The sequence below is a fragment of the Crotalus tigris genome, unplaced genomic scaffold, assembly GCF_016545835.1.
Source record: "Crotalus tigris isolate CLP2741 ecotype Arizona unplaced genomic scaffold, ASM1654583v1 scf7180000021179.819088, whole genome shotgun sequence".
NCBI lineage: Eukaryota > Metazoa > Chordata > Lepidosauria > Squamata > Viperidae > Crotalus > Crotalus tigris.
The window spans coordinates 157,723-182,680 of NW_024098385.1; the positions used below are offsets into that span (position 1 = coordinate 157,723).

At 42.2% G+C, this 24,958-nt stretch overlaps 1 protein-coding gene and 1 long non-coding RNA gene across 2 annotated transcripts in view; both read left to right on the forward strand.

The window, feature by feature from the left end:
* SMAD6 (SMAD family member 6) overlaps positions 1-6,799 on the forward strand; it is a 49,446-nt gene extending 42,647 nt beyond the window's left edge. The window contains exon 4 of the mRNA XM_039369658.1: positions 5,781-6,799. Within this exon, the coding sequence (XP_039225592.1) occupies positions 5,781-6,325 (545 nt within the window). The 3' untranslated portion in view covers positions 6,326-6,799. The remainder of the gene's footprint in view (positions 1-5,780) is intronic.
* Positions 6,800-9,368: 2,569 nt separating this feature from the next.
* Positions 9,369-24,958, forward strand: part of LOC120320148 — a 48,573-nt gene continuing 32,983 nt past the window's right edge. Inside the window, exon 1 of the long non-coding RNA XR_005559914.1 lies at positions 9,369-9,931. This is a non-coding gene — a long non-coding RNA (uncharacterized LOC120320148). The remainder of the gene's footprint in view (positions 9,932-24,958) is intronic.

A 24,958-nucleotide genomic window follows, 5' to 3' on the forward strand; every position in this document is an offset into this window, starting at 1 on the left:
AAGGTAACAGCGCACTGCGATGTCATGCTGGCCACATGACCGCGGAAATGTCTTCAGACAGTGCTGGCTTGAAGGGTTTGAAACATTGGCAATGTAAAATCCGGAGGGACTCCAGTGCTGTGTTTTAGACAATACCATGATTGAAATGGATTGGGAAAGTTAGCTTCATCCAGGTGAATCTGGAGCTGGGAGGCCATTGTTTTCTTGCTTCTTTTCCCCAAGAATGGAATATTTGAGGCTGACCCATAATTAAAAGATCTCCCAAAGAAACCTTTTTCAGTAGAGGTCTTAATACCTGCTTCTTTTAAGGAAGTAAAACTTGTTTGACCCTGAAGGAGAAATGATCACAACACGGCATCCTCAAGGATTGTGGACAGAATGCCGAAGGGCAGCATTTTCAGGCCTGCCCAGGCTTTCCTCTAAAATGTGAGCTTTTCAAAACGTAATAAGGTGCATTTCCACAAAAGGTGATCATATGATCCTGGGACACTGCAACCCTCATGGTCAATAAATGAACTGTTGTAAGTCAAGGACTTCCTGTATTCTTTTCTGTTTCATGCAAAAAGTCTGTCAAGGGGTTCCAGTTAATCTAACAAACTTTGGAAGCTCCACAGAAATGTAGAAGAATTAGGAACAAAACTGGGTGACATGATAGCAGTGTTGCAGTATTTGAGGGGCTGCCAACCAAAGCACCAGAGGCAGGACAAGAAGCAATGGAGGGAAACTAATCAAGGAGAGAAGCAAGCTAGAATCAAGGAGAAATTGCCTGTCAGTGAGAACAATCAACCAGTGGAATGGCTTTTGCCTTCAGAAGTTGTGGACACTCCATCACTGGAGGCTTTTAAAAAGAGACTGGACAGCCACTTGTCTGAAATGGAATAGGGTCTCCTGCTTGAGCAAGGGGTTGGACTAGAAGACCTCCAAGGTCCCTTCCAACTCTGATTTTCTATGTTCTAAATTTTGTTGACCACTGTCAAATGTTTTTGGAACCATTTCTGTTTTTCAGAGGAAAATGGCAGTGGAATTTGGATGCATCAGGAACCATTTTGTTGTTCTTTTGAATCCAGCTGAGTCCAAGCACAGAGTTTTTCCATAACTCTGGAGAATGAGTCTTGAATTGCACGATGTCCAGTCTTTCTTTTCCACCTTTCCTCCAATTAATGCTGTTTTTCTTGACTGGCTTTCAGCAGGAACTGTTTCTTCCACCATAAAATCTGGCATTTCAGTAACTCTTTTGAGTTTTTGAACCTTTCCTTCAGAATCAAGGCCGAATGCCAAGTCTCGGGAGTTTGGGAAACCTCAAAATGTTTTTTTGTTTCCTATCATCAAGAATGAATACTTTATTACATTTAGATCCCACAAACATCTATATAAGATTAATGTGCCAGCAGCATTCTGATAGTTTTTTGTTTTTAAATGCAAATATATATATTGCCACCCAAATGTCCAAATGCTCAGAATCACAACATCCAGGAAATACCTCTAAGATCATTCGATCTGGTATCAGTAGATGGGTGACTGCCAGAATCGAATATAAATCTGGAAGATGAGCTGGAAGAGTTACTTGCAAGAGCCTCAACCTTGTCAAAGGGGCAGCAATCTCATTTAAGGATATAGGTTCCTGTCCCTTCTCAGGGCCTTCCAAGTAAGTTCATCTTTTGCCCTGGCTTTACTGAGTGGCTCCTCTGAACCTGCCCATGTTTCCCTAAACCTTCTCAGTTCAAAAACTCCTCATATCTTATTCCTTGGTTTGATGATGATTAATTTAGGGCTGCTGTTTTCAGGCCAAGCCCTCATGCTCCTCCCAACTTAGTTTTTAAGGAACTGTGTGGCAGGTGGCACGATATGTTTGGACACAAGTACTTTAGTAGACCTGAGGTTCAAACCTCAAGGTTCAGGAGAACATGGTTTATCAACTCATCAGCCAATTTGATAATACAAGGAGACGAATTGCAGAAGAACAATTCACACAGGCACTTTTTCCCTGTGGCTGTTAATCTTAAGCATTCTCACAAGCATGCTTTTGAATGGTTAAAGTAGCCTAAACTCACTTTGGGGTTTTTTTGTTTTTGTTTTTGGTCCAAACAAAATTTTTGGTCCAAAGTTTTGCCTGGGGGAGAAGAGGGCGTTATTTCTTCCCTCCTCCTTTTTTCTCTTTTCTCCTTTGAAAACTAGAGTTGCAACTCAAGTTAATCTTTAGCAAAACAACAGCAGTTTAGAGTTTGTGCCCTGGCAAGTCTGGTTTTCCTGCCAGTGAAATTTGAGAATGAAAGGGGGGGGGGGGAATGGGAGAGAGAAAGTAGGCCTCTGTTTTTGAAATCCAGTGAGTCAGGCTGCTCTCTCAAGCAAAATGGTGGTATCAGCTTGACTTCAAAGTTAATTGGACTTGATGGCATCAAGGTATAAGGTCAGAAGGGCGAAGTCTTGAGATATGTTGTTGGGAAGCTCTGAGCCAGGTTCAGGGTTTTCCCACAAACCAAGAATGCTTGGCTGATGTTCCACTAGACCTGGGGGGGGGAGTCCAGCCAGAGATGGGGAATTAGGGCATGCAGACTGCAGATAGGAGCAAAGGGACAACCTTCTAATGCTCCATTTGCTTAGTTATTTAAAGATCGCATCTCTTAAACAACTTTGGGGCTGCTAGGAAGTATTTTCATGTGCCCTCCCTAAAAAAAAAAGGCACAGAAGAAAGTAGGGTTCTGTCTCTGGGCTGTTCAGATTTGAAGGGTTCCAGATAAAGGTGAAATGAAAAGGTCAACATATCTTAGATTCTGGTTTAAGCAAGAATTAAACAGCCAAGAGGAGACACGCTCTGTTTGACCTTGTTTTTTATTCATCAAAAAGTTAACACAGGATGAAGGGAATCTCTTTGGAAATTCAGATTCCAGCCAGGAACCTAGAAATTATCCAAATATCATTGTGAGACATTACAGCCAGAAAGGTCTTATTGGTTTGTAAAAACCTTTACTCTTTGCAAAAATTTGTGTAATCTGTTATTCCACCTAATGTATCAATCACTACAGGGGTGACTTTTCCATAATCTATCCATTTCAATCTTTTTTTTAAATCTTCAAATCTGCCATATCTGCAAAAAATGCTCTTTTCCTTCCAATTAGGGCATTATTTGTTATGTGATGTCCTAGATCCTAATCATTTTGTTTGCAAAAATTCCATAACCTCATTTTCAACAACTTTCTCAATTTTTGTTTGTCCTAATTTTGGAAAACCAACAATATTTTTTGTACAGATTCCAACGGATGACAATGGCTGCTATGCCATTGTTTATAATTAGTCTGAGTAATGTTGTATTCACCCACCTTGTCAAGGTTCTGACAGACAAGACCAAACAAATCAGAACTCCAAGGCTTGAGATTTCCTTGGAGAACATGTTTATTGGTTATATAGTATTGGCATGGTCAAAAGTGAAACCCAGTCTGAAGTTTCCTTCAGAGAGCAACAATATGCATACGGAGAACGGCTACGGGACTTGGGTTTGGGTAGTCTAAAGAAAAGAAGAAATAGGGGAGACATGATAGCAGTTTTCCAGTATCTGAGGGGCTACCACAAGGCAGAGGGGACCAGGTTGTTCACCAAAGCACCAGAGGGGGAAGGATGAGAAACAATGGTTGGAAACTGATCAAGGAGAGAAGTAACCTGGAATTAAGGAGAAACTTCCTGACAGTGAGGACAATCAACCAGTGGAACAGCTTGCCACCAGAAATCGTGGATGCTCCATCACTGGAGACTTTTAAGAAGAGACTGGACATTCACCTGTCTGAGATGGTATAGGCTCTCCTGCTTGAGCAGGGGGCTGGACTAGAAGACCTCCAAGGTCCCTTCCAGCTCTATTCTATTCTAATATTACAAAGTTAAACTTCCTACTCCAGTGCCATGCAATTTGCTACGTTCCTTTAGCAGGCTTTCTAACTAAATGCTCCAGCCCCTGTCTAATTGACAGAAATGGCCTTGGTTCCTACAGGACAGTAAAAAGTTTAGACTAGTAGAAATCCTCCATCCCCCTCCCAATCTTATGGCAACTTAGATCAAAGAAAATGGCTGCAGCCAGGTTCGTTGTAGAGTTGGTTTCAATTTTTTTCATTGTTATTTCATTTCAATTATAGAACATAGTATTACAAAATACAAGTAATGCTCAACTTATGACCATCATTGAACCCAAAATTTTTGTTGCTAAGTGAGATGGTTGTTAAGTGAATTTTGCCCCATTTTACGGCCTTTCTTGCCACTGTTAAGTGAATCACTGAAGTTGTTAGTAACACTTGTTAAGTGAATCTGGCTTCCCCATTGGCTTTACTTGGCTTTACATTGACTCGCAAAAGGGGCTCACATGGCCCCAGGACACTGCAATGGTTGTATGAAAAATGGTCAGACTTTTTCAGTACTGTAGTAACTTTGAATGGTCACTAAATGAACTGTTGTAAGTCAAGGACTTCCTGTAGAATATTTTGTCCCTCCCCCCCCCCCAACTTCACTTCTGAAGGTAGTCTGTGGCACAGAGTGAGTTCCTGGCCAAGAAGTTCAGAGCAGTGAGAAGAAAAGGGTGCTCAGGCCTGGGCGTTGCACAAAATTTCCACTGGCCCAGCTTGGGCCTGGCCAGCTGCTCCTGTCTCCTTTGCAAGGCCTCCAGGCTGCAGAAAACAGGGAGGCATGATTTTGTGGCATGATTTCCTAGCTCAGTGATGGCGAACCTTTTAGAGACCGAGTGCCCAAACTGCAACCCAAAACCCACTTATTTATCAACGGGTGCCAGGTGGGCGTGGCCCACTGGGTGGGCGTGGCTGCGGTGGTCATGGCAGACTGGGTGGGTGTGGCCAAGGTGGGCGTGGTCACCTTGATGTTGCTTGTGGGGAGGGATGCCTGTAGGGGCCGGGCAGGGTTGGGGGAGATCCAGGGGGTCTCTGGCCTTCCCTCCAAGCCTCCATACTCGACTGGTGGTCAGCAAGGTCCATCGTGCAACTAGGTAAATCCTGAATAAAGCTGAATAATGCTTTTGTATGCTGATATGTTCATGGACAGCTGTGGAAGGGGCCACCCATTGCTTCTTGTGCTGAAGGCAGGACAAGAAGCAACGGGTGGAAACTAATCAAGGAGAGAAGCAACCTAGAACTAAGGAGAAACTTCCTGACAGTGAGAACAATTAATCAGTGGAACAGCTTGCCTCCAGAAGCAGTAAATGCTCCAACACTGGAAGTTTTTAAGAAGAGACAGCCATTTGTCCGAAATGGTGTAGGGTTTCCTGCCTGAGCAGGGGGTTGGACTAGATGACCTCCAAGGTCCCTTCCAACTTTACTACTACTACTATTATTATTATTATTATTATTATTATTATTATTATTATTATTACTTGGCTAATGTCAGATCTGCCTCAGCTTGGGCTTCTAGGTAAAAATGATCCTTAACTTCGTTTGTTGAGAAAGGTATAGTTTACTAGAAGTCAACTGGATTATAGTAGTGTAAGAGCAGAACTGAGAGTTGGTACCAGATTTTTGCCAGTTAACTTTAATCTCTTTGTCCCTTCCCATTTTCTGTCTCTCATTGCCCAAGAGATGTTTTGGAAACAGGTGCTCTACCTGTTGGTATTTTTCTCCCAGGGAAACGACCTTGAAGTCTTCCTTCATTTTCCCTCCCCTCCAACTTTCCCCAGGGTTCATGGCAGACTGGCAGTGAGGGGGCCGTTCTGACAGCTAGGCCTTGAGCAACCATGTTGGTTCAAAGCTTCTTTTCCTTTGGGCTGACCAGACCTGTCCTTCTTCTCTTTCCAGAGGCCAGCATGTCGCCTGATGCCATGAAGCACAGTCACTGGTGCAGCGTCGCCTACTGGGAGCATCGGACCCGCGTGGGCCGCCTCTACACAGTGTACGAACAGTCTGTCAGTATCTTTTATGACCTACCTCAAGGAAATGGCTTCTGTCTCGGACAGCTCAGCCTGCAGAACAGAAACGAAACAGTCCAGAAGACTCGGAACAAAATTGGATATGGGATTTTGCTCAGCAAAGAAGCAGATGGCGTGTGGGCTTACAACCGAAGTGAACACCCAATCTTTGTCAATTCCCCAACCCTGGACATCCCCAACTGTCGAACCTTAATCGTGCACAAAGTGATGCCTGGATATTCAATCAAGGCCTTTGACTATGAGAAGTCCTGTCTCTTGAAGCATGTCACTGACTTAGAGTATCCAGATGGGCCCTATGACCCGAATAGTGTCCGGATCAGCTTTGCGAAAGGCTGGGGGCCCTGCTACTCCAGGCAGTTTATCACCTCCTGTCCCTGCTGGCTAGAAATTTTGCTCAACACAAACAACAGATAGCTGTTGGATGCTGAGGAACAAAGCCCGAGGACCCCAAATATCATCTACCTAGATTTAATATAAAGATATATATATATATATATATGTGTGTGTGTGTGTGTGTGTGTGTGTGTGTATACACATACATATGTATACGTATGTGTGTGTGTGTGTGTGTATATATATATATATATATATATATATATATATATATATATATATATGAAAATATATATAATACTTGTAACTATGGAGTCATTTTTACAGTGTCATTATTTATGTACGGTGCAATGTGTATATGGACAAAAAAATGGAAAATGCACTTTGGCTAAAAGTCTTTCAGTACTACAGTTTTTTTTTTAAAAAAAGGATGGAAAAAATATACAGCAAATATTGGAGTATTGCCAGGATTTTGGCTGTATAGTTTTTTTAATAGTAATATCCAGGCCAAAAGCTAGTACCAGTTGCTCATTGATAATAAACTATTTGCATTTATAAATGTCCCCATTGTCTATTTTTTATTACTTTTTGAATAAAGAAAGAAAATTGGAAGAGGAACTATTTACAACTTCAAGAAAATATAGTTCTGGGGTTGGCTTGGAATGAAGTAAGGGGGAATCTCCTCTATCTGTGTTTCCTTTAGAACACGGGTCTCCAAAATTGGCAATTTTTAAGACTTGTAGACTTCAACTCTCAGAATTCTGCTTTAAAACTATCATTAGTCCTGACTGGCTGAGGAATTCTGGGAGTTAAAGTCCTCAAGTATGGAGACCCCTGCTTTAGAAGGCCTTGCATTTCTCAAAATGGAGTACACAGATATTCTGAGCAAAATGCCCTATTCAAGCTTAGAATCATATGTCAGATTTAAACCAAAAAAAATGCACATCCAACCTCTGTTTAAACATGTCCATCAGCAAGAAGTCGTCCCATCTCTTTGACTAATTGTTCTGGCAACTATGGTTCTTGTTAGGATTTTTCCTCCCTCTTTCCCAACTGGCATCAGAATCTGCCTTCTGGGAACTTGCGATGTCCACGGAGGCAATGATACAGGGTGAAAAAATCTAGACATCCACAGTGCAACCAGCGTGCTTAAAATGGCATAAGACAAAACCTTGTGTGGCTCAGATTGTGGGAGTTAAATGTTTTGTGAAATGTTTTATACCTTGGAAGTTCCATCTTGGTTTTATGTGCCATCTTTTTTTAGAGCATGTTAGGAGCTCGGGGACAAAGCCACAAAGAATACTTTAATTGAGGATGAGAATGAAGAAGATAGTAGTCATCAAATGCCCAGATGGAAGATGGAGCAGACTTGAAGTTCAGGATGGTATTTGTGAGGAAGCAGATGTTGGAAAACATCAGGAGAAGCTTCCTAATTGTGGAAGTTGTTTAACAGTCAAAACAACAACTCCAGCAATTGTTTCTTTAATAATAGTTTGAAAGCAGAGTGTAGGATTCAAATGTGTTGAGCCCCCATTCCCAATTAACATGGAGATTCTGGAAATTGTGGTCCCACTACAACTGGAAAGCCACAGGTGAGGGAGGCTCATTAGATGGCCTCTAAGATCCCTCCATTATATGGGAAGGGTAATCCAACACATTTTGAGAGCACTAGGTTGAGCAAGGTTGGTTTAAGTTGGTAGAAGTCCCTAATGCTCAGGAGGCCCAGAAAGTCCACAGATGGCTGTCTTGGTGCCTGCCAGTTTCCCACCTGATTCAATTCTTTTAAACTTCATAATTAAAAGGAAAAATTCAGAGTAAAAATGGGCAAAGCCTTAGCAACTTACAGGAGAGGTACTGTAAATACAGTGGGTATATCAGTACTCTACTGCTTTGAAAGTCACTGAATTTGGTGCTCGAGATGAAAATGTTGTCCTGGCATTCATCATTTGTTTGGTACTCAATGCATAGAATAGAATAGAATAGAACAGAATAGAATAGAATAGAATAACAGAACAGAACAGAATAGAACAACAGAGCTGGAAGGGACCTTGGAGATCTTCTAGTCCAACTCTGTTTAGGCAGGAAACCCTATACCATTTCAGACAAATGGTTGTGCAGTCTCTTCTTTAAAATTTCCAGTGTTGAAGCATTCACAACTTCTGGAGGCAAGCTTTTCCACTGGTTAATTGTTCTGCCAGGAAATTTCTCCTTAGTTCCAGGTTGCTTCTCTCTTTGATGAGTTTCCATCTGCTGCTTCTTGTCCTGCCTTTGGGTGGTTTGGAGAATAGCTTGACTCCTCTTTTTTGTGGCAGCCCCTGAGATATTGGAACACTGCTGTCATGTCATATCAATTATAGTATAAGCTAGAATTTGTCAGTGTTGGCTCCCTCACTACTCTTTCTAACCGAAACAAAGGGTCTCGTGTTAGTCACATGGTTTGTTTGGTACTCGTCATTTTTAGTACTCAAGAACCAGTTAATGATGAGTACCACTGTATTCTGCTAAACTGGCATTATGGGACTAATTACAGTCATTGTGAGATCCTATGTGTGAATGCATTTCCTTGGCTTCCATTTCAGCGAGTGCGCTCTGAATGTGCCCTTTCTTTCAAAACGATGGACTTGGAAATGGGAAACATTGCCATTGGGCTAATGATGGTCACCAGTCTAGATGACGAGGAGCTGGACAAGTCATGGGGGAAAAGTGGACTTAATCTTGAATACTGCTTCCTGAATCACAAATAGCTTCCCAAAAAGCATTTTGAAGGTCACAAGGAGACCCAGAAGAGTAGACAGTGTCTTTGGGTTCTTCTTTCCAATGATTACTCCAGATCAGGGGTTTCCAGACTTTAAGACTTAAAGTCCCTTCCAATTCTGTTATTCAGAACTGGTTTCTTTTTTTAAAAAAAAATCTCTTCCATTAGATAAGATGCATTTATAAAATATGACATTAAAAAGTGAAGATGGTGAGGGAGTGGTTATGGAGGGGTAAGTTTATTACAGCCAAAATACAGCCATTGGACTGTAGCAAGCAAGAAAAAAGTTTTACAGTTGACTGATTAGTATGTAACATGCACTGTTCAAAATTGCATTTCAAAGAGGTGGGCTGGGAATCCTCTGTGCTTGCTCACTGCAAAGAGCTGAGCCGCTGTAGTTGGTTAATATGTGACATCTGAAACCTTTCGGGTTGTTCTTTAGCAAACACGCACATCCTGTCCTTTGTGGCATTTGTGGGTTATTTGATACTCTTGTAAAACTCCGCTTTGGTGTGGCAAACAATGAAGTCCTAGATCAGAATGTTTGAGTCTTTCTGAGTCTTTCAGGATTTATCAAATGGTGGAAGGGGGGGAACCCGTTTGTCTCCATCCTCCTTTTCTTTTTTTTCTCTAATCCCTCTCAAATGCAGCTTTTATACAAAGTGTTGAGGAACAATTATCTTTCCCCCTAGCAAAATGTTACTTTTGCTCTGAAAAGTCACATCTTCCCTAAACAATGAGTTGATGTTTACTTGATTTGGGAAACAAATGAAGGACCATCTTTGCAGCCTGTTCCTGCGAAATCCAGCCTCTTCCTTTCCAAACCAAGCCTTCATCTTAAAACCTGAAGGGATGCCTGGAGATGCCCAGGAGTCTCCACTGGATCAGTCACACGTTACTTGGAGATTGGATGGTTTGCGATTCAGGATGTGGTAGGAATCCAGTCCTTGTTTCAGCAGATGGTCATATTGTGTTTTCTTTCTTTGTTTCTGTCTTTGGGCTTCGAGTGTCACAGGAACCCATCAGAAGAGTCAGTGTGTTCTATGAGGTTGTCTTTTATTGTGGCAAATCTTAAATTCGGGCAGTTTGGTAGAAAGCTGAGGATTCCCCAGAGAAGTGCCCTCTTTATCAAACTTTTTGTGAACTTACAGAATTTAGCCCCTGGAAGTCTGATGCTGGTCTTTTGCTATTGTATGTTCTATGCATCTCCCATTTCACGGGCAACTTTTCTGTTCTATAAGTGTTTCCCTGACCTTACATAAAAGCAGAGATACTATGGAATAAAACCACCCACAAGATCCATCAACTCAAGTTCATCATTCAGGTTTACACTCCACATTAGGTCCATCTGCCTGGAGAGCTCTGACTCTGGATTAAATTAGATCAAAGTTAGCCCAGAAATCAAAAATAAGGATTTAAGAAGTGAAACCATGGAAAGTGCAGCGGCAGTCTTGCTTGTTTTGACAGCCATTTGAAAAGGCGACTTTATTTAATTTCCTGTGGGTAAGAGATACTAGCACAGGGGAGCGAAATCCAACAAAGCTTTCTTCTGTGTGTGAAACGCCAGTGAAAAGCACAATTGGAACCCTGGTGCATATGGAAGAAGCTGATTTCGCCACTAATGGGTTCCATATTGGAAGCCAAAACATACCCTCAAGAAATGCATTCACCCCATTATAGTTTCTTTCTTTCTTTCTTTCTTTCTTTCTTTCTTTCTTTCTTTCTTTCTTTCTTTCTTTCTTTCTTTTTCTTTCTTTTTTTCTTTCTTTCTGTCTATCTTTGTTTTCTTTCTATCTTTTCTTTTTCTTTCTTTCTTTCTCTCTCTCTCTCTCTCTCTTTCTTCCCTCCTTCCTTCTTCTTTTTCTGTCTTCCCTTCCCCTACCTTCATTTACCTTTCCTTTCTTTCATTTACCTTTGTCCCTCCCCTCCCTCCCCCCCTCTCTCCCTTTTCCTGCCTGCCTTTTACAGTATTCTGTTAAACAGAGTTAAATTACACACAGCTAAATGTAACAGAGTAAGCAGGAGTGTCTGCAGGGTTTCCATTTTACCATTGTGGTCCCCTTTTTTACTTTTTTTGACCATGTCCCATGGACACTTCTGAATATGGAAAACAGAATAAGAATGCAAGCCAAGAGTACCAGCTTCTTTCTTTCTCTGAAGGTTTTCCAGAACTTTCCATATTCAGCATTCAGAAAATGGTCAACATGAGTGATAGTGGGGTCTGTGGTTGGGGAGCAGAAGGCAGAGCATTCTGCTCGAAGGAGGGAATTCTGAAGATACTTCAGTTTCTACAAGTTAAAACCCACACTTGTAATTGCATCCTGAAATACAAGGACAGCCAGTGCAAAGTCCACAGCACCAGTGTTACATGAATAATGCCAGCTTTCGTCGCTGGCATGCATGAAGACGTCTAATATGTTCTTCAAAGGCAGACCCAGGAAAAAATATATTGCAGTAGCCTAGATGCATGGTGACAAGGGCATGAGTTGCCAACCAAAGATCCGGCCGTTTTGGGTGGTGAGACTTGGAATGCCAGAGGGCTGCCAGGGACAGGTGCTGTGCCTTTCCTACCCAGGATTTGATTTTGCCCATACATTTTGCTCAGTAAACCAAGATGAAACAAATCCATCGTCGTAATGAAAAGGATTTCAACGAAGAGAGCATGCCTGCTATTATTTAATTGGTTTTATGAAATTAAATACATTATTTAACAGGAGGCAGAAACATTTCCCTTCCTCCTGGCTTCCATCACATGCAAACTTTGTGTTATAATTTCTACATTTGTTTTACTTTAGACATTTTTAATGGCTGATTTTAATGGCTATAGTCATTTTTGCAGATTATTTTGGGCCTGTGTTGATTTGGCAGTATGCAAGTAGAATGAATAAATAAATAAATAAATAAATGACTTTGGAAGAAGTAAAAGGACAAGACTTTGCAATGAAGTCTGTGTTCCCCAAGTTTTAATTAATTTAAACCTGGCTAAGTGGCAGAGAGGAGCTAATCTGGGCTGGTCTCAAGCGATGGAAGCATTGCTGAATTGGTTAGCCCTTGAATGGGAGACCACTAAGGGATGGAATCTAGACTGGGAAGTTTTTTAAAAAACCCATCCTTCTCTATCGTAGCTAGTCATGTAAACCACCTACAGTCACCAGGAATCAAATCTGACTTTTGGCTTCTTTTGAGTTTACTCAAAACATCCCTTTGTGATAGGAGGAGAAAAGGTGAGCTATACACATAGTCCCCGACTAATGATCACAATTGGGATCAGAATTTCTGTTGCTAAGCAAGGTGGTTGCTAAGTGAATCATGCCCAATTTTACAACCTTTTTGCCATGGTTGTTAAATGAATCACACAACTGTTAAGTGAATCTGAATTTCCCCATTGACTTTGCTTGTCAGAAGTCAGCTGGGAAGGTTTCAAATGATGATCGCATGACCAAAGGACACTGCAACCATTGTAAATACGTGCCGGTTGCACTCCAATTTTGATCATGTGACCTTGGGGATGCTGTGATAGTCGTAAGTATGAGGACCAGTCATAAATCGCCTTTTTCAGTGCCATTGCTATTTTGGACAATTGCCAAATGCACGGCTGTAAGTCGAGGGCTACCTATGTTCTCTGTTGGCAACATAGGATTTTAAAAAACCCTTTTTGAGAGCACTGAGCATTTAGACTTATATACCACTTCATAGTGCTCCGAGTGGTTTACAGAGTCAGCCTATTCCCCCCCCCCTGCAACAATCAGGTCAGGATCGAACTGCTGGCCGTGGGCAGAGCCGGCCTGCACTGCTGCGTTCTAACCGCTGCGCCACATCAGGACTCAGCTAGTCAACAATCAGCCTGCTTTTTCCTGCCCAAATCAGGACTTGAAAAAACTCGCACCCAGAAAAATGCACCTATGCGCATTTGCCCTCTTCTCCTTCCTCGCACAGGCTGGGCGAAAGGCAGACCACAGGGCAGAGGCAGCTGGTCCTGCCCGAAAGCGGATCCAGGAGCGTAGCCAGAGGGGGGCTCCCCAACAGCAGTTTGGGAAGCCGAGTGCTGGAACAGAACACCAGTGAGGAGCAAAAACTGGCATTAAGATAGACCAGTCCATGCTGGGACATTCCGGTCAGAGGTCAGGGGGCAGGAAATCATTTCTGAGCCAAAACCAGGAAGGAAGAAAGGAAGGACAGTTGGATGGAGAAGGGTGGGTGGTAGGTCAGTTGGACTGGGGAATAGGAAGAGAGAAAGCCAAAGTCAAGACTGCGAGTGTCCCAAAAGGAAATCTAGGGTGCTTTGCCAAGTTGGAGGCTGCCACAGAAAGCAGACCTGCAGCCAGCCTCCATCTGTGAACAGATTCAGGGAAACCCTTTCCCAGCTCAGGATTCAGGACTCCAACCTGGGGCTGCCTGGGGAAGTAAGGTGGGTCCCCCAGGCACCCAAGTCTCCACAGGCCCTCTCCCTTCCTTGGGACTAGCAAGGCCTTTTGCTTGGCAACGCTGAATAATTCAAAATTATCTATGTAGCAGCAAGTAGTTTCACTGCAAAGTAAGATCCAACATCTGGCTCCATCTCTTGCACAAGAGCCAGGGAGCCCTAGGAAAATAGAATAGCTACAGCTAATGGCCACAGGATTTGTTTGGGGATCAAAGGAAAGCTGTGATGCAAGAGGGAGCCAGGCGTGTCTATCAAGTATGATTTTTAAAGTCATGAAAGTGGCCATGACACATGATGAAGTTCAGAAAATCTGAAACAATATAGGATCTCCCACTTGAGCAGGGGGTTGGATTAGAAGGCCTCCAAGGTCCCTTCCAACTCTGCTATTCTATGATATTCTATGCTATGCCATGCCATGCCATGCCATGCTATTCCAGTTGTGACCACCATCTTAACTTTTTGACCACATCCAATGACCACCTCTGAATACATCTAAAGGATTGAAAGGTCATTGGGGAACAACCTTTTCCATCTGAAATTTTTTTGGTAATTGGGGTTTTCTGATTGAATCAAAGAGTCCCAGATTTGGAAGGGACTTGGGGGTGGTCTACTCCACTTCCCTGCCCAGACCATCCTGGAGAATTGGCTGTCCAACCTAGCTTGAAACCCTGCAGCCATGGAGCACCTACAGCTTCCAGAGAAAGGCTGTTCCATTGCTTCTGACAATGAGGAAATTCCTCTTTAATTCAAGTTTGCATCTCTCTCTGTGGAACGTCTAGCTTCTGGTTCTTGTTTTGCCCTTAGAGAACCAACTTTGGCCAACTTCCCACCAACTGATTCCGCAAGAACAACATGTGGCCGATTGTTCCCAAACATTTCCAAGCGAGCTTGACCTTTCCTGGGAGGCACCTCCAGTCTCAGGCGACGTTTCAAAGCTGGGTGGCATCAGAGTGGTCAGATGGCAAGTGGCATTGTGGTGGGTGGCAAGGCAGCCTGGTGGGTGAGGAACGCGCTGCCCTTTGGGGTCTGTGTCGGGCTGCAGACCACCTGTCGCCAAGCTGGACATGCCTGGAGTGTGGGCAGGGTCTGGGCAGTCCTGGGAGAAACAGACCCATGACTCTGAAAGCAGCCTGGCTGGATTGGCGCCTGGAGAGACTCTTGTTCCCAGGCGCAAGAAGTCTTTTCACAAAAGAGGCTATCTCTGCAACCAGAGACCCGGCCCTCTCCACCACCAGGGCTCCAATTAACAGATTAGGCCATTCCTTTCTCCTCTTCTTCTTTCCTTTTTCCTGCTTGCTGTCATTATGCACCCCGATAAAACTGGCGACAGCTGTTGATAAAGTGTCTGGCACCATCTTTTGGCGGTTGGCAGCGGCTTCTGTCTAAAGCGATTCCCCACAGGGCGCACATGACCCCAGACGCTGAAGAGAAACATTCTCTAGATATTTGCATCTTGCGAGGAGGCTGGGATGGAGGCAGTGAGGAGCAACGACGGCCCCTCTTTAGTTGCTGAAACTCAAATCCTGGGTTTGTTCAGCAGGAAGTGGGTGGGAACGGGCGACAGACAGCTCCCATCGGGTCAGATGTTCCCAGCAGAATTCAAAGCATTCTGAGAAGGACTCCGGAGCCAGTCACAGCATCTTTTCAGAAGCCTCTTGGTCCTCTCGGCCTTTGCCAGCTATGCTTCCCCCCTCCACATTCTGTCCCTGCAGCCCTGAGAACGGCAAAGGAGCCCGGGGACCAAGGCAGGACTTCTCACACCTGGGGAAATTAGGCAAAATTGGGTTGAACTTGGTAGAAGGAGAGATCGAGTGCAGCTCGGTCTCCAGCAGACCCTGCCCCGTGTCCATGCCAGGAAGGCCAGCCTGGGCTTCTTAGCAATCCCATCTTGTCCCTCTCAGCCAACCAGAAAGCTCAATCTCTTTGATTTTTTTCAGAATAGGTTTCTCTTAATACAGGCAGGCCTCAGCTTACAACAGTTCATTTAGTGACTGTTCAACAACAGGACTGAAAAAAGTGACTTATGACCGTTTTCACACTTACGACCATTGCAGCATCCCCAGGGTCACGTGATCAAAATTCAGATGTTTGGCAATGGGTTCATATTTATGACGGTTTGCAGTGTCCTAGGATCACGTGATCTCCTTTTGCTACTTTCTGACAAGCAAAGTCAGTGGGAAGACAGATTCCCTTAACGACCGTGTTACTAACTTAACAACTACAGAGAGTCTCTTAACAACCGGGGCAAGAAAGGCGGTAAAATGGGGAAAAACTCACTTAACAGATGTCTCACTTAGCAACATAAATTTTGGTCTCAGTTGTGGTCATAAGTCGAGGACTACCTGAACTCTTGCAACAGAGGAAGGACTTGAAATGTCTTCCAGAGGTAGAGAGCTAAGTTTGTTTTCTTTAAAGAGGGTGAAATTCAGCAACAGGATATTGTTGGGTGAGAAGGAAGGAAGAACAGCTCTATAAACCCAGGAAGGGATGGCAAATCTCTCCGTTTTGTTACCTCTAGATTTTTAAATGCACTACTTTAGCAAATACATACAAATTTTCTAAAAGTATGTGGTTTTTGCACTCCTTTACATAATGAATGTTTTTTGATTTTTGTAAGTATATACTTTTTGTATGCTTTTTTGTTTTGTTTTGTTGTTTTTATTGGCCAAGGGCTGTGCAAAATTTAGTGGAAATTTAGAATGACTGAGCTTGAGGTCATAATCTGCTCAAAAACATGGAAATTCACAGTTGGTAAACAAACTACATAAATATTTCATTCATCTCTGACCGAAGTCCTTTGGTTGTCCCCAAGGATTGAATTTCTCTGCCTTTCAAGCGGTCTCCAACAATCCAGGACATATTTTCCAGCTTCTGCTTTTGAGTCACACCTTTGAAATGTTCCTCCTTATTTTGTATCTCCAACAGCTTCTGTTAAAGAAACAGACTGGTTGAAAAGTCATAGCAGCAAAGAAAGCTGTGATGAAAGCAATTATGGTTGACGGATCCTCTACAAAACAAAGAGGACTTGATTCCCTTTTTCCACCCCACCACCAGATTCCTTCCTGTAGTTCATCTGAGGTCTCTCTCAAGAGTACTTCCAAAAGGGAGAAGAGCTGCTGCCCTCCCACTGCAGCTCTTCTGAGTTGATAAATCCCATGATTACTGTTGTTTTACATCTGTCTTGTGAGAAATGACTTCAGCTATTTTTACAGTTCAGATAAGAAGCAACAGTTAGCTTTGGAGTTTATCTCTAGTTGGTCTTCTGCTTGGTCAAGAATCCTGGGTAGTTCAAAGGTGTGCATGCTGCCAAGTTAGCTAGTGTTGTTTCCATGAACCATGTTTTCAAGAGATAAAGCTAAATCCTGGAGACTCAAAGGAAATTTATGTATCTTTCTTGGTGATACTTACAAGTTATCACCAAGAAAGATACATGGATTTCCTTTGAGTCTCCAGGATGCCACTGTCTTCTTATGGGATGTTTTTAATTCACCATCTAGCTTACAGACCTGGGATTTTTGATGGCCTTCCATACAGATACTAACAAGAGTCTTGCATCCCTGTTCTTAAGATCAGCTAAGCTCAGCTTGGCATTGGGTGCCAGTATTTTAAATTTCAAAGTTTCACTTGAATATCTAGAATTCAGATATCACAACGTTCTACTTGACCGTGGGATGCTGGAAATGTCCAAAATGAGATCACATGACTGTGGGCAGATGGCCGGTCATCAGAACTTTGAATCTGGGTCATAAGAAGTTCTGGGGAGATTGTTGTAACTGCATTATAAGTTTAGGACTATCTTAATACTGATCCCATTGGATACTGGAAATGAGATTCAAAAGTAGCTTTCTGGGTAGGGGCGGGTGGCATAAAAGACCATGATCACAGAAATTCAGTTTGGAAACATGGAGTTCAAAGGTAAAATTGCACTGGAGGCCATTCAGTGATCATTCATTCATTCATTCATTCATTCACCTCATTCAGTGCTGGAATCCAAATGAAAATGCCCCAGATAGGTCATTGTCTAGGGCTAGGCTCTGCTTGAAGACATCCAGGGAGGACAGTTCATCACAACTGTGGGCAACAGTCCCTCTTTTGTTCTAAGAGTATCTTCCTAGGCATGTAGTTGAAATCTGCCTTCCTGTACAGGTAGATCTTAACTTACAAACATATTTGAGCCCAAAATTTCCATTACTAGCCAAGACAGTTGTTAAGTAAGTTTTGTCCCATTTTATGACCTTTCTTGCCACAGTTGTTACGTTAGCAACACGATTGTTAAGTGAATCCGGCTTCCCCATTGACTTTGCTTGTCAGAAGTTTGCAAAAGCTGATCACATGTCTTTGGGACACTGTAACTGTCATAAATATGAACCAGTTACCAAGCTTCCCACTTTTAATCACATGACCACAGGGTTGCTGCAACGGTCGTATGTGTGAAAAATGGTCATAAGTCACTTTTTTCAGTGCTGTTGTAACTCTGAAGAGTCACTAAACAAGGACTAACTGTACATGCACATGCACTTCATATTACTCTGTAAGTGGCTTGCTGATTGATATGTTATTGGATGCTTTTCCTTTGGTCAAAGCAAGATATATTATATCTACAGCATTCCCACAATCAGTTAAAAATCACCAGTTCTGTGGGGTTTCTTAATGTTTACTGGTTTGGTGAAACCAGCAGCTGATTCATTCATTGCTCAGGGTGCAATTCTCTCTCCCTGGAGTTGAATACCCATTCATTTATCCTGATTGCTGGTCACAGGTCTACTTTTTCAGGAGAAGCTTAAACCAAAACAGAAATATAGAGCTCTGCCTTTTCTGTATTGCCTGTTTATGGTTATGTGCTGATTCTTTACTTTTTATTTGACATTTAATTATCTAAAGAAGCTCTTCCGGTGTGATGAAGACTGTCTTCATCAAGTGTCTGTGCAACCCTTTGCTACTATCATTCTGAGCTTTCATTTTTTTGATACCATGTCTACAGTTCCAGGCATTGTCTGAATAGCCACTTGGGACCTGGTCCTCTTTGCATTTCCTGGATCTTCTTAAAATTCAGGTCTTCCCTAACTTTTATGTGCCCATGCTGGCTTTTTTAGCTTGTTTTCTTTTTCTCATTGAAATTGAAATTGTGCTTCTAATCTTTCTTTGTTTAATCTTTCCTCTCCTGATGAACTTTATCTTGACCACATTTTCACATTAGTTTTCTTGCCCTGGAGTCTTCTTGTTGCTCTGAATTTATTGCCTCCTCCTCCTCCTCCCATTTGTACTTGAATAATCTCAGCTTTTATTTCCCTTAAAACCAGGAACCCAGCTTTACAAGGACATTTTCCTCAATGTTTCTGCCACATCCACCTCCTCCCTAAAACCTTCTGTTGATTCCTATCCAGTCTCAGTCAGTTGATCCTCTTCCTCTACCATCCAAAGAAAAAAGTTATCAGCAAGACAAGCCAGGGATTTCCCGAAGGGACCAAATTTCTCTGGACTGTCATTCCTGTTGAGCTCTTACAGCAGACTTCTGTTATCTCTCCCTCTTCACTCATTCAGTGACCTCACTTCCCAGAATCTGGTTGCCTTCTGTTTCTCTTTCAGCCTCTGCTTATTTGTAAATCTTTTCTCCCGTCTTTTCGAAGCACTTTGCCATTTTTATTACAGATTAATGCCATTGACTAGGCTAGGAATTGTGCTGTGGAAGAGGATGGGCAGCTTCTAGTGGGTTGGGATCAGTGCCCCATGATTTAGAATTTTTAAATTCCTTAATAATTATAACATGCCTTCATGCTTTTTATGGAATAACATTTTTAACTTGTGGCAAATGTGGTTTTTAATTATCGTCCATTCTTTGGGTGTTCTTTTTAAATATTAAAAACTGGGATAGGAATGTTAATAAATAAATAAGGAAATAAGGAAGGAGTCAACAGCTACTAGTTTGTCTCCTGGGTTCTGCATTTACTAACAATATAGGGCAGCTTCTGCTCAAGAACTGAGCTCCTGACCATTGCTGATGATCATCCCTTGGTCTCCTTCTAGGCAGATTTCTCATGCAGCAATGGAAGTGTGCCGGTTCTGATATTTGGAAAGAATAAAGGAAATGGGTATGTTTTGTCTTGGGAAATAAAAGATAAAGGTATGACAACTCTTAAAGGGCTGTCATAGAGAAGATGCACATGAATTGTTTTCTAAAATCTGGAATACAAAATTTTGAGAAATAATTTGTTAGCCCAATGAAGTAGACTAGAATAACAGAGTTGGAAGGGACCTTGGAGGTCTTCTAGTCCAACTCCCTGCCTTAAGCAGGAAATCCTATACCATTTCAGACAGGTGGCTGTCTCCAGTGATGGAGCACCCACAACTTCTGGAGGCAAGCCCTTCCACTAATTAATTGTTCAAACTGTTAGGAAATTTCTCCTTAGTTCCAGGTTGTTCTCTCCTTAATTAGTTTCCATCCATTGCTTCTTGTCCTGCCTTCAGGTGCTTTGGAGAATAAGTTGATCACCTCCAGTATCCTTAGATATTGGAACACTGCTATCAGCCCTAGTCCTTCTTTTCACTACACTAGACATATCCAGTTCCTGCAACCGTTCTTTATATGTTTTATCCTCCAGTCCCCTAATCATCTTTGTTCCTCTTCTCTGCACTCTTTCTAGCGTCTCAACATCTTTTTTTTAAACTAGATTTGGTCAGGCTACTTTCATTGTATAAGGAGTAATAACAGAATCTTGCAAGTCTGACATCGCTTCTTCCCTTTACCTTTGGGTGAACTAAGGCGGGGCTTGGCACTGGCTCAAGACTTTGATCACACCCCTCCTTTCTTCCTTCAAGGCGACTTCCTCTGCTTTTGGCACAATTTTAAGTGACAGGAATGAAGTCTTTGGCTGAACGTTCCACAGTGTGACCAGTCTTCTAGAAGTATACTGGACAACTTTCACTGGAAGTGTTCAAACATTAGCCCAACAGCTGCTGGAGATTTTAATTTAGAACATAGAGCATAGAATAACAAGTTGGAAGAGACCTTGGAGGTCTTCTAGTCCAACCCCCTGCCAAGACAGCAGAACTTATACCATTCTGGACAAATGGCTGTGCAATCCTCTAGTCTAACAATTAATTGTTCTAACTGTCAGGAAATTTCTCCTGCTTACTAGCCTGGATCTCTCTTCAGTGAACTTCCAGCTATTATTTCTTGTCCTGCCCTCAGGTGCTTTGGAAAATAGGCTGAGCCCTTCTTCTTTTTGACTGCCCTTCAAGCACTAGAAGATTCCTGCATTAGAAGGAGAAATAAAAATAGTTTCCTCTGTCAGAAGGCGATTGGAGTCCAGGGTCTCAGAGCCCTGCTTGTATAATTAGCACAACCTTGGGTGTGTCCACAATAGGCACAGAGCAGACAATGAACAACAGAGGCATGTTTGGGTAGAGAAAACCTTGTGGAAATCAGTCGGATGGTGGCCAGCTCTGGACTTCAAACAGATGGTGGGAGACTAATAAGGAAGTCATTGGTAATTCCCTGACAGGTGTGAATGAGTCTAGTTTCCTGCACTTCTCATTCCTCTCTCCCGATGCTGTGATCAGCTCTGGCTCCTGGCAAGGCTATCTAAAATATCTGGCTGGTTCACCTGGGAAGATGCTTCCATGGAAGGAAAGATGGGGTACCTGGGATGGCTTGTTTGCAGACTGGCTGGATACAGAAATAAGATCCTTCTTTGTCATTAGAAGGTTGCAACCAAAAACAGTTCAAGACTGACTGCCATGCTGTATCCCCTTCCATTGTCCAAAGATGCTTTTCCAAAAGGCAACTGGACTTTCTTGTTTTTTTCCTTGAGAACATTTCACTTCTCATCCAAGAAGTTTCCTCGGTCTGTTTCTTGCATAAGAAGCAAAATGGTTTCAATGAAAAAACCAAGAAAGTCCAGTTGCCTTTTGGAAAAGCACCTCTGGGACAACCATGACCTGGATGACAGAGAATCTTCAGAGACAGTTATGCCCTCTTCCATCATTTAGAAAAGGCTCCAGGGGACACCCAAGAGGGAACCCAGGTTGCCCAGCCCTGAATTAGGCAGATATTTGGTTTCCCTGGATTTGTACACTTCCTTTGTCATACTTCACAAGAGGCATTGCCCACAGTACTGTGTCTTCCTGCAGTCCAGGAATACTAAAACTGATCACAGTACTGGAATTCTTAGAACATCTTCTGGAAACTGTCTCATTCATCAGAAGGACACAAAAGGGCTGGCATTAAGAAAAGTGCAAGCAGGCAAGAGACACTGAGCAGCTTTGGACTTGAAAACATAAAGTCTGCCTTTTTTGAAGCACATAGTGGATCGGCTCAGCATTGACTTCAGTCTGCAGAAGGGCCCAGAAATCGTCATGTTTCCCTCCTGCTTTCTTACCTTGCACTAAGTAGTAAGACTCCTTTCCTGCTACTGCCTTGATCTGAAGCCTTTGTAGGCCATCTGCTTGAAGAAATTGACTATGGCAATCAGGAACTCATCTTAGGCAGCTTGGCAAAGAAAGCAACTTCAGACTGACCTCGGCCATGAACCATTCCTTTGCCAAGAAGGAAAAATACGTTGTCAATCCAGTGAAGGAGTCAAGCAGGATTATTCCTGGGTGGGATGAGCAGTTTGCTGAAAGAAACCTCATGCATAAATTCTCCTTCAACACAAGCTTAACTTGTGGGGACTTCACAAACATGTCCATGTTGTTTCTTGTCAAAAGTATGGAAGTGGTTAGCTTTGGCTATCTCCAACATGTTTTCTGCACTTTCCAGTACAGCCTTCAAGCCTGGGTTTCAGTCCTGGTCTCCTATCTAGGACCGAACCAGGCTCCACTTGGAAATCAGCCAAGGTCAGCTAAGTCCTGCCTCACTCACTTCCTGATGAGGTCAGGCTTATTTAAATGGTGCTGAGGTCACTTTTTTTCTTCCATTTCACCCTGTGAGGATGTGGGCACCTCTTTTTTTTAATGCGGTCCTATTTTCAAAGTTCTCTGAATTGGGTTTATGAATTGGTTTACCTTTGAGTGCCATAAGGAGACCTAGGGACATCTTACCTCATTCAATATGAGCAATGTCACATCTATTATAGGCTGTCAGCAACATTGCTGAACCTCCCCTCTGGAGTTAGGAGGATTTTTGGGAATGGGACCCTTGAAACTGAGACTAACTGCCTGTGTGAATAGGAAGGGCTTCTGAAGCAGTGAGGTGGGGGCTCTCCTCACTTAGACAGAGAAGGGGAAGCCCCCTTCTCATTAAAAGTGCAGAGCCAAATAATATCATCTGAGCTTCCCAAGCATTCTCCAGGGGATCTAGGACAAATTGCCAGGGCCAACTTACTATGGCCATCTCGCCATAGCCAATTCACTATGGCCACATTGCCATGGACAACTTGCCAAGGGACAATTGGCTGCAGTCAACTTGCTGCAGGACAACTCACCGTGGACAATTCCATGCCAGATAACTCAACGCAATAAATGTTATCCGTCACTGTTTCTTCAACACTATTTCCATTTTTGTCAATGGAACTAATGTCAAAGAAACAGTGATGGACATTTATTCCATTGAGTTATCCATTGAGTTGTCCTGTGGTGAGCTGGTTCCCTCAAAACCACATGCCATGTTCTTCCCAGGTGTTGACTAAAACCTAATCAGTAGAACTTTTCCTAATTTGGCTGCATTGTTCCAGCTAGACCAAAGGACCCACTGGTTGGGCTCCAAGTAAGATTTCTCTGACTGGCAGACTTCTGGTTTTGTGTAACAGCGAGACGGATGTAGGAAGGCAGGGATCTGCCTTCCACACCTGATTTTGCTCTGCTAGGGGCCCTAAAAAGGGCCTAAAGTCACCCCAAAGAGACAATGAAGAAGGAGGGGTGTCTCGTAGATCACAGACAGACAGCAATCTTTCCGTTTGATCTGAGAAAAGCCCTCCAAACCTGCAGGGGAAAGACTGGCTACATTCCTATGGCCAGCCATTAGCTGCTGACCCAAAGAAGAAAAGCACCAATTAACACATCTTAAACAGCATGTTTGGAACTGGGTGAGAATATTGATCCTTTCTTTACTTTTTTTACAACTGAATTTCCTGGGAAAGGCTCCCAAGAAGCTAAAAACCTCTGAATGTGAACGGAAGTGGCGTTTTAATTTCTATGGGGGACAGAAATACACAATATTGAAGTGGAAGTAACATAAAGCCACAGTTTTGAAATTTGAGAACTGAGATAATTGTTGGGATTTTCTGTTTGAAAAAAAAAACATTGAGGTGAAATCAATCCTTTGTTTTAAGAGTGGAAAAATGGATTTTGAATGACATCTAATGGGTGGATCTACACCTAGCATTACAACTAGCTTCCTGCCTGCTTGGTGATTCCTAGCCTGCACTACAACTAATTCACCAAACAATTGTTGCATACAAAAAGGACATAAAAAGAAACCACAATGAGACTAAAAATAATTTATTTTGAAGCAAATCTCCAAATTAAATCTACAACTAGAAAGTTCCCCGACAATAATTACAAAGCTTGAACAAATCGGAAGATGAAGCAGAGGAAATGGATCTAGAAGAGATGAAAGAAGGGAAATATAAATTACCATACACAAATAAAATACTACAAGACTTATCCATAACAATGAAATTGCAAAAGACCCTTTACCCTTTAAGCGTGCAAGATGCACCTGATGACAAGGAAGAAGATTTTGGGGAATGGAACATAGAGCTGTCAAGCGAACTTACAATTTGGGAGACAAAAGATGAGGGGAGAAATTGAGGGAGAAGAAAGTTGGGAGTTGCTTAAAGAACATAATGGGCGGAATTCCCCCTCAAAAATACCCTATCTAAATTGTCTTTCTCATACCAAGCAACTTCCATAAAAACAGAAAGAAAATTTCTGAACGATTTAATTGCCTTGGCTTGGAAAGCTACTTGGCAAAGAAAGAAAGCAAGAGTTAGATTTAAAAAATAGAAGATCTGACCTATTAGAGGGAGCATATGTTTAAGTACTTGTTTGAATATGGTTAAAAGAACAGATGACCCTTAGATATAATTATTTATAATGATAGATATGATTTAGAATTAAAATAGCATTTTTTTCTTTTCTTTTGATATGGGAAATATGAAAATAAGAAGAGGATTGGTATGAATAAAATTTTTAGCTATATAAATGTAATTAATATTGAGAAAATCATAACTGACAAAGATACTTTAAATACTGATGGGAAATTAAACCTTAACAAGAGCATGAAAAACAGGATATTGATTAATGAATTGATATTATTGTTATTTGTATAATATTGGTAAAATATGATGAAGATTTTTATATCTAACTCTATACATCAATAGTACTAAGAAGTGTAATTGTGTAATGAAGGGAAAATGGAAAAAATATGGGGAAGAAAGAAGGATCAGGGAAAAAATACTGGATTGTGCAGTACTGAATAGACTTATATTGAAGAAGTTAATGTTAAATATGTGAACCCAGATAACATGTTGTTTACTAAGCTCTAAAAATTGTAATTATTAAAAATTAATAAAACTTTTTTTTAAAAAAGATTTCT